The sequence below is a fragment of the Agelaius tricolor genome, unplaced genomic scaffold (assembly GCF_023055355.1).
Source record: "Agelaius tricolor isolate 1412-34295 unplaced genomic scaffold, bAgeTri1.0.p SCAF_48, whole genome shotgun sequence".
Taxonomy (NCBI): Eukaryota; Metazoa; Chordata; class Aves; order Passeriformes; family Icteridae; genus Agelaius; species Agelaius tricolor.
This window is the reverse complement of record NW_027269308.1, coordinates 885,850-895,036: the sequence shown is the minus strand read 5'-3', so window position 1 is coordinate 895,036 and position 9,187 is coordinate 885,850. Positions and strand designations below refer to the sequence as shown.

General features: G+C 55.0%; 1 protein-coding gene across 1 annotated transcript; it reads right to left on the bottom strand.

The window, feature by feature from the left end:
• Positions 1–2,108: 2,108 nt before the first annotated feature.
• Positions 2,109–8,967, bottom strand: LOC139604260 (serine/threonine-protein kinase PAK 3-like). Its single transcript, XM_071455354.1, has 13 exons — positions 8,889–8,967; positions 7,908–7,945; positions 7,342–7,468; positions 7,273–7,284; positions 6,241–6,375; positions 5,496–5,559; positions 4,816–4,864; positions 4,393–4,505; positions 4,016–4,133; positions 3,160–3,259; positions 2,682–2,878; positions 2,448–2,585; positions 2,109–2,210 (listed from the first exon to the last, which is right to left on the bottom strand). Exons 1-13 carry the CDS (start codon positions 8,965–8,967, stop codon positions 2,109–2,111), a joined length of 1,272 nt encoding a protein of 423 aa, XP_071311455.1.
• Between the last annotated feature and the right edge of the window lie 220 nt (positions 8,968–9,187).

The window sequence follows — 9,187 nt, the reverse complement described above, 5'->3', positions numbered from 1 at the left end:
GATGTTCCACAGAGTTAAAACCAACCACAACTCATTAGTATCTGGACTTCCTTGCCCACTATGCTTAGAAATGTTGCTTGAAGGCACTTTGTATCTAAAAATCCAGTTCCTGTAGATGACTGTAGATGTAGATCAAAATCCTACCAAAAACTCCGTGTCAAAACCAGCAAGAGTGAGACTTTTGTCCTTGGCAGTAGCTTCCAGGTGCTCCTGGAAATCGCCAGGCCTAGACACAAAGATGTGTATTCGGCGGAGGGAGAGAAGCCTTATGCTTAGCTCTAACTGCGACCTTTGCTAGCAGATCTTACTAGCAGGTAATAAATTCCATTTGTTCTGCTCTTAGCCAGAGCCAAGAGGGGAATCAAAGTCTAGATCACAGGAGAAGATCACAGGAGCTTCAGCTTTTCCAGAGGAGGAAAAATACAAAGGCTAGTAAATTTGCGCTGGGTTGACAGGGGTTTTTACAGATCCATAGACAAGTGATGAAGCTTAAAAGATGACAGCAGAGGAAAATCAACAGATATGCTGAAACTGAGTGAAGAGGAAGGAGACTTCAAATTAACTGAAAAGCTGCAGCGAAAGCTTCTCTACTTTTTGCAGTTGCTTCAAGTTCAAAATGACAAACTCTAGCAGCACTTCCAACTTATTGTTCTTAATTCTAGAATAAAGACAATCAAAACTGTCTACTCCTGCTTAGAGTATGAAGTAAAGCACAGGAAGGCATTAGAGTAAGAAAAATTGTGTTTAGAAGGCTGAGGCAGCCTTAGGGCTAGGAGGAATGGGGAGGCGTGGAAATCAGGCCTGTGGGCACCAGGCAGGGAGCATCCAGTCCCTGAGCGGTCCCTCACAGTGGGTATCCCTGCAGATGGAGTGCAAATGGAGCCACAGCTCGGTGGGAAAAGTGCCGGGCTGGTGAGCCGTGCTTAGCAGGGGCTCCTGCATCAAATTGCTCCCTGACAGGTGCGGTATGCTGTGTGTGTGTGTGCCCAACAGCTGGCAAGAGCAGGCTGGCCCAGATGTGGGAAAAGGCCAAGGAGGCAGCAGAGTGGCAATGGGGCTGTGCAGGAGGCCCTGGTGGTTGCACACAGCCGTGGGGGATCAGGCTAGCCCAGATGGTCCCTGGGGCTCTGGGCTGAAAAGGGGGGAAAAGAGAAGCAGGGAGGAAGGGCCAGATGCCGCTATGAGAATGCCATTCCATCCCATAGGGGACATAGTGAGAGGAGGCTGGGAACAAAATGGTCATTCCCGCTGATCACCCTGACATCTTCACGACAAGAGGCCCAGAAAGGAGTGCACATCTGCCTCCTGGTGTTGTCCCGAATGGGAGCTCATTACCTGGCGTTCATTACCCGCAAGTCTGGCAGCTTCCCGCGGGCATTCCACGCTTCAGGCAAGCAAAGCTGCTTACCTCACTATGTTCTTTGGGCCTCTGAAGGGGACCGTCCACTTAGCTACAGCCTGGCAAGGAAGGGAGTCTTACAACACTCTGGATATTTTAGACTTTTATTCTCACTCGGGCTGAAACAAAGGATCCCCTCGCTACTTCTCCATCTTCATCCTTCTGTCCTGCAGGTGGCCTGTTCAGGCTGACAGCTTGGAGCGCCTGCAGGCTCCAGTTCGGCTGCAGCCCAGCTTTTCCTCTCACAGCTTAATTCTTCTTATGACAATTCTTTCATTTCTACTTCCAAGATACCTCAGAGCTTGCCTAAATTAACAACACTCTATTCTAAGCTAAACAATCCTCTATTATCTAAGCTATCTATGTTCCATAGCCCTTCAATGTTGATCCCTATATCTCCTAATTCTTTTAAACTTTCATCTCTTTGAGAAAGAAAAAACAACAGAGCTTTAAATTGAACCTAGCACACACCTAACCAAACCTAATCTAACCAAACCTAATCTAACCAAACCTAACCTAACCTAACCTTACCTTACCTTACCTTACCTTACCTAACCTAACACCTAAACTGAGCAAATACGAAAAAAAAAAATCATATTTCCTATCTATGGCACAGCTCCTCTTAATACCCGGAGGATGGCTGGAGCTCTGCCCAAAGATGACACATCCCCTTTTCCCTCCTCTCGGCTGGCGGGGCATAAGGGCCTCCTCAGGCGCAGGTGTCTCCTCTCCAGTCTTCCTGCACTTGCTTGGCTGAGGTGATCAGAGCAGCCAGGCTGGAGGCAGGATCGCCGGAGGTAACAAAGGGATGCTGCCCAGAGGAAAAAGAACAAAGAAAGGAGCTCTTACTTTCCAGGATCCCATCCTCACGGGCTCAAGCAGGATTCCCTGGCTACCAGGAAGACACACAAAGAGCACCGAGGGCAGCATGTCCCCCTGCGCCTTCCTGTGCTGGCAGCTGCCTGCGCCACGTGGCCCACACTCCTCCTCATGCCTTCATGCAGGTGTCCTCAGCTGACAGGGCTTTTTGCCCCTTTGCTTTTCTTACCTGCAGGAGTTCCTGGGCAGACCAGCGCCTGTCCTCGTCTGCCTGCAGGCAGCAGCGGAGGAAGTCGCGCAGGAGAGCCGAGTGGTGCCTGGGGTTCTGCAGTTTTGGGGGCCCGTTCCTTTCTATCAGTTCAAAAACCTACAGCACATGGATGCAAGAGGACACTGCACCTGCTCCTTTGCTAGCCACATCAGCTCTCTCCGCACAGAGCCCTCTTGCTAAGCTGCACCTTACCCTGAGACGGGCTTCCCGCTCGTAAGGAGCTTCCCCTTCCACCATTTCCAGCCCCATGATGCCCAGGGACCAGATGTCCACTTTGGGGCCGTAGGCTTCTCCTCTCACCACCTCCGGTGCCATCCAGCTGGGAGTGCCGACGCTGGAGCTGCGCTTGCTGCGCTCAGGGCTGAGCTGAGCACAGAGGCCAAAGTCACCTGAGGCCAAAAACAAAGCCTGTCAAAGCCAGCTCCCACTGGCAAAGTGGCCAAAACCATTGCCCACTCCAAGCCTGACCAGGCCATGCTGAATCGAGCTGAAAAAGCAGCTGAGCTCTCCTTCCACGTGCCTGGAGCCAGGCAAAGAAGGCATCAGCCACTTCCACAACACCCTCACCATTCACGCACTGGCCAAGCGGCGCTTCTGCCCAAGTGGCAGTCACCGAAATGCAAGCGCACGGCAGGTGCTGCAAATGCTGCAGCCCAGCAGGGATACCCACCCAACTTGACAGATCCATCCATGCCCACAAGGACGTTGTTGCTTTTGATGTCTCTGTGGATGACTTGGCGGGAATGAAGGAAATGCAGTCCTTGCAGGCACTGAGAGAGAAAAAGGAGGGAGGGAAAGTTAACGTACAGGATGGGATTTCATCCCACCAGAAAGGAAAGAGCTCAACGGGATTGACGGCTTTCTCAGGGAATTGTGAGCGAGGGCACAGCATCATGGTGCTGTCACGAAGAAGACCTTGCTGCTTCAACACTCTTGGAAGTTTTTTTCTCGATTCCAAGCGAAGGCATCCGGGCTCCCAAAAGTTCCGCCGGCCTTGGGTAGGAAGCGCGTCACCTTTGGCTGGGAGGCGGCATGGCAAAGATTTTTGGGGAAGCCTAGTGGCAGCAGAGGAGGAAGCAGCACCTTAGAGCTGTTCCAGAATCCGTCGCCATGCGGGCTGCAATGCTATCCTTTGCAGCTGAGGACGGCTCTTTGGCCTTAGCTGGAAATTCTGCCGCCTGCATGCTGCCTTCCCGTGGCAAGGAATGTAGGACAGACAGACAGGCTCCAGGCTAACATTCCCAGGCAAAGCTAAGAAGAGGAAGCAAGTGAACCCAAGCGAGTCAGCCAGCACCAGCGCCAGAGGACAGACAGGATGGAAGAGTGCAAGAACAGAGCCTGAGGAGTGCGGGGACAGCGGCAGGCAGTTCACTTCCCATGCTCGCTCTTCTCCTGTGTGTGGTGACAGCAGCAGCAGCAGCAGCAGCAAAAGAAAGGTGAGAGCAAGAAATCCCGGCTGTCCTTAACCTCCAGCTGGCAAGCAGCATCCTGGGCAGGCTTGGGGAAGCACAAGCGGGATCCCTCACCTCCCGACAGACAGCGCCTATCTGTCCTTCCTCCGGGTACACTGCGCTGAGCACATCAAACAAGGTGCCGCCGTCCATGAACTCCATGGCCAGCCAGAGCTCCGCATCCACCAGGTAGCTGAAAGAAGAAAACCACGGCATGGAGAGACAGCAATGGGCACAGCCTCAGTCAGCCGAGGGCCCGAGCCAGGTTTTTGCAACTGCTCTCCAAGCTACGTGTGCCACACGAGATTCATGATCACCAGCTCCACCTCCTGCCACGCTCTGGAGACCAGCAGAGAAATCACCAGCAGCTCCCTTCTCTACCAGTGACCAAAGGGCATCGTCTCTTCGGGCTTGCACTAACTAAAGCTGCATTGACAGGAGAATACGCCAACCTGTCTAAGTAGGTAACGATATTGGGACTCCTGTTGTCCCTCATGGCCAGGATTTCATTGGCAGCCAGCTCCTCGGACATCTCCTCCTCAAGCGACATGATCTTGATTGCCACCTGAAATGACATTGGCCACCGTTTACCTTGAGAAGAAGTCCCCTGCTCGAGATGACAAGCAGCACGGAGCGAGTGCTGCTGCAATGAGGCAGCGGGCTGGGCCAAAGGGCCTTGTCACTAGACAGCAGAGCTTAGCAGAAGCACCAAAGGCCATCCCAAATGCATTCTGCCCCCTGAGCCTAGAGTGTACTTCAGAGGAACAGCCACTGCTGCAGACATGGAGCTGCCACCCAAACCTCCAGGCAGGGCTCACAGCAGCGGGGAAAGCGCTCCAGAGCTGCAAAATGGCATGGGGCTGTTGGCACTTTACCTGTTGTCCGCTGCTGGTGTCAAGGGCTTTATAAACAGCTCCAAAGCCCCTGGAAAGACAAAAGCAGCAGAAAGAGCCCTTTATCCCTTGGCACTGAAATCAAGCCTAGGCAGCAGATCTCCCCAGGCTGCCTGCACGCCTTCCTTAGAAAACGCCTGGCTGCGGCGTCTCTTCGGCCAACAGCACGTCGGCCCGTGAGCCCTCTGCCCTGCGGGGCAGCCTGTCCAAGGGAACACTAAGGTGCAGCATGAAGACCGAGGGCCGCTGGAAATCTCCAAGGCGCACGCCCAGCCAGGTCATTTCCAAACCTAAGGGGAACAGTCCTCCTTGTGTGGGTGTGCATGCATGTGTGTGTCAAAAGTGTGAGAACAATTAGAGTCAGAAGACTGTCCTTGAGAATCTGACATTTCTTGAATGGCAAGGTGCTCTTTCAGGCCAGAAAGATGCAGGGGCAGAGGGCTTCCCAGCTCCTGCTCCTCCTTGCTGCAAGCAAGACAATGCCAGCATCAACTTGTCTTTGATGAGGCCTTCGGATTGCTCTGCCCCAGCAGTCCAGGCAGGCGACAGGAGGTAAAGCCAGAGCCTGACCGTGATTGGAGCTTGCCTGACTTCACGCTTGATATTGCACCAGCCAAAGACCTGGCCCACGCTTTTGTAAAAGGAGCCGAGGCCACGCTTACCCTCGTCCCAGTTCTTCAAATGCCGTGTATTTGCTCATTGGCTGGCCCGGACTCACAATGCTCCCTGAAAGACAAAAGCAGCGCAGGGCGCTCACTCGCACACAGAGACGCCGCTCCCCACACCCTCCCAAAGGCAGCCCCGCTGCCGGCAGCTCTGGGCCCTTTGCGGTCCCCTGGCTTCCAGCTGCTGAGACCAGCAAGTGGGAGGGCCATCTTCTCCACCTTTCATCAGGTGGCCTTTCCAAGAAGGCCTTGATTTCTTTCAAGCGCAGCATCCCATGCCATAAGCCAAAATGATGAGACCTTAAGAAGAGGGCCCTAAGAGGTCACCAAGGGCCTTTGCAGCCTCTGCAGTCACAGCCACCATCACTGGCAGGTCCACTGCCAGGGCCACAAAGTGTCTGAGCCAGAGGAGGTGTAAGAACGGGAGCCCGAAAACAGCTGGGGCCAGAGAGCTGCCTGGGGCCTAGTCACTTGCTAGGTGCCAGCCTTCTGCTCAAGCAGAAACAATCTCTGCTTTTGTCTTTGGCACACAAGGCAGCCCAGGCAGAGCCAAGCCAGGCCCAGCCGCCCTCACAGGCAGCAGGAAGTCCCTGAGCGCTGCCGCGCTGCCTCAAAGCACAACAACAGCTTCTGCCGAGAGGCCTAAGCACCTCTGAGAGCGAGGGGCAACTTCTGGCACAGCCTACACCCAGACACGCACACAACACACTGCTCTGGCAGACAAGAAATGCAGCCGACTTACTCAGTGTCTTCCGGCCCTGCTCCTGCCTCATCTCGGGCTGCTGGGCTGCGCTGCTGCAGGAAGTGCCAGCAGCGGGGGGCGAGCTGGCTGCTGCAGGCCACGCTGGTCCAGCGGCACCAGGTTGAATTGCAGAGCCTGTGTTGAGCTGGGACCAGAAAGGATTGCCCGTCAGAAGGGTGCCTGGCACACATCATGCTCCGCCGAGTGCACGGCCAAAGCAAGGCCTTGGGAAGGTGCTGTCAGCCACCGCCAGGCCTCTCCAGCTGGGGCCTTTCCCATGTCCCCTTCTCAAAGGCAACTTTGGCAAAAGCCCAAAGGCTACTTGGATCCAGCCCCTCAGGGCCACCTCCATGCTCCATGTTTTCAGCTTTTCTGCAAGACACTGGCAACAAGGGATCCATGGGGCTGCCAAGATCCAGAAAGACATCAGAGCAGTTCCCCAGAGCCTTGTTGCTTTCCTCCTCCTGTCTTTACCTGGGCAATGAAATCAGCCCGCAACTGGCATGCAGTGGTCTGCTCAGAAGCCCGCAGCATGGCCCTTCTCTGATCCTTCTCACGCATTGCCCCTGTCCATGGCAGCCTTTAGGGAGCGGCCCTTCGGAGACGCCTTCCTGCCCTGCCCAGACCCACGCGCCCTTCACAATGTAGGGCTGCCAAGGATTCTCCTCTCCAAAGGCTGCTCTGACCGGCATGAAGTGAAGCACAGCCTGAAGCTAATTAATCCATGGAGAGGGCAGGTCCCTTCCAGGGGCCAGTGTCTGCCAGGTCCCCTGCAAGGCCGGCAACTGCGTCTTTGGGCCGCTCCGTCCGCTGACCACAGGCAGCCTGCACTGACAATGGGCACACGGGGCTGACTGCTACACTGAGAATCATTGAATGCTGCCTCCTGTCTGATGCCAGGAGACATTCTCGGGCCCTCTCAGCATTCCAGCTCAAATGCCAAACTTCAGACCCCATTGGCCAGGGCTCCCTGGCTTGCCTGAAGCAGCACTAGGTCCCGGCAGGCACACAGCCGCCAGCATCTTCAGCCACGAGCAACAAGGGCTGCTCCAAAACTGGAAGCCGGCCCTGCACCAAAGGCAGGGCCAAGCTCACTGCCACTTACCGGCTCTGCAAGCTCAGGCTGTGCAGGGAGAGCAGCTGGAGGCTTGATGCTCCTTTGCTCCTCTTCAGCCTCTTCCTCAATGCCAGAGGCAGCCAGAGGAGCTGCTGACCCTGCTGTTGAGGCCTGCAGACAGACAGAAGTGAGAGAGATGGGCAAAAGGCAATCCCTCAGGAGCTGCTTTCGGTTGAGCTGGGAAAGGACCCAGAAGAAGGGGAAATGGTAGACTTTGATACAAGTGGGACTCTGAGTCATGAAAAGCCCAGGAAGTTGGCTGAAGGAGGTGCTACTCCCATCTTGCTGTGCATTTGAGCTTCCCTGCTGCCTAGAAGCAGCAAGATGCCTTGCAGCTGTCCCATTTGCCTTTCATCTCTTGAAAGGCTCTTCCCTGCAAAATCAGCAAACAGCCAGTGCTCCCTTTGCTACTGCTGATGCCACGGGGCACTTGGCCTTTCTTTCAGCCTCCCACACTGGCACTCCACATTGGACTGCAAGAGGCCAAGCTGGCAGAATTGCCGCCCCATTGTCACACGCCAGCAATGTCCCAGCTTCCTTTGCCACTCACCAAAGGCCAGGCTTGCCTCCATCCGCGTGTCAGGTGACCTGCAGCGAGCAAGGGAAAAGGAACCAGAGGCCCTTAGAAAAGTGCCTGTGCTGGCCACTCCCACAGCACAAGGCAGTCCCAACACAGAGCATTTCCCTTTCCCAACAGGCCTCCAGGAGCAACAGCTCTTTCCCACAGCAGGCAAGAGAACAACAAGGACGCTAGAGTAGGCTCTGTCTACATTTGGGCCTCTTTTGCCAAGAGAGAAATAGAAACATGCTGCTGGAAATGCCCCTTGCTCTTCAACACTCTGAGCTTCCCTCGTGCCCAACAGCTCAAGCAGCATTTTCCTCTTCTCTTTCCTGCATTTTAGATGTAGATTCTTTTAAATGGCATGCCCTAATTCCCATGCCTTGGCTGAAGATGGTAGCCCAGCAAAGCTTCCCCAAAGGGCCCCTTCCCTGTGGCAGCTCCCTGCTGAAGCAGCCCAGGAACAGCTGCTGGGCTCAGCAGCAAATCCTCCCTGCACTGGACTTTGTGCTGCAGAGCCAAGGCAATCGCAGTCTTGGCACACCATCAAAGGGTCAAGTCACACAGCCAAGGCCTCTAAGGGGCAGGATTGGGAGCGAAAGGTGCTTTCCTTCGCTCCTGGAGAGAGCCACTGAGTTGCTAGCAGTACTTCTGAGCATCTCCCCTCCGAGTCTGCAATCAGCAGCTTGTCTTGCTTGAAGCAGCAAGCGCAGGAAATGACATACTCCAGTGCCGCGCACTCTCTCGGGGAGGGAAGGCAACCGCTGCAGGTTGCAGGGCAAATACTCTGCACCCGCCCCCCAGTACACAGATGCCCCCTTTTTAGCTGATGCTGCTGGCAGGACATTGACCAAAGCGGTGGCATCTTCATGGCCATTTTGTTCCCAAATAAACTCGGTCACTGCTGCGGCATGAAGAGCAGAGTCAAGCAAAAGCCGGGTGATGCCAGCCCCAGGAGAAACCTTTACTTACGAGTCAGCTGGGTCAGGTAGTAGCCAGAATAGACAACAGAAAAGACCGTGCAAACCGCGGCACAGACCTGCCCGATCATTTTGGCAGCGCTGTGTGGGTTTGCACACTGGATGCCAGCCAAGGCAAAGCCCAGACTCCTCTCGGGGTGCAGGCCGTCTGCTGAGAACTCCTTGAGCACAAGGATCCTCCTGCAGGGAGCCAGCAGAAGAGCCGCTCTGGACAAGCAGGCCTTGCGTGCACCGGGGCAACGCTGTGCTGACAGCACCGTGACGTGGCACCGCTCCCTTGACCTCACAATA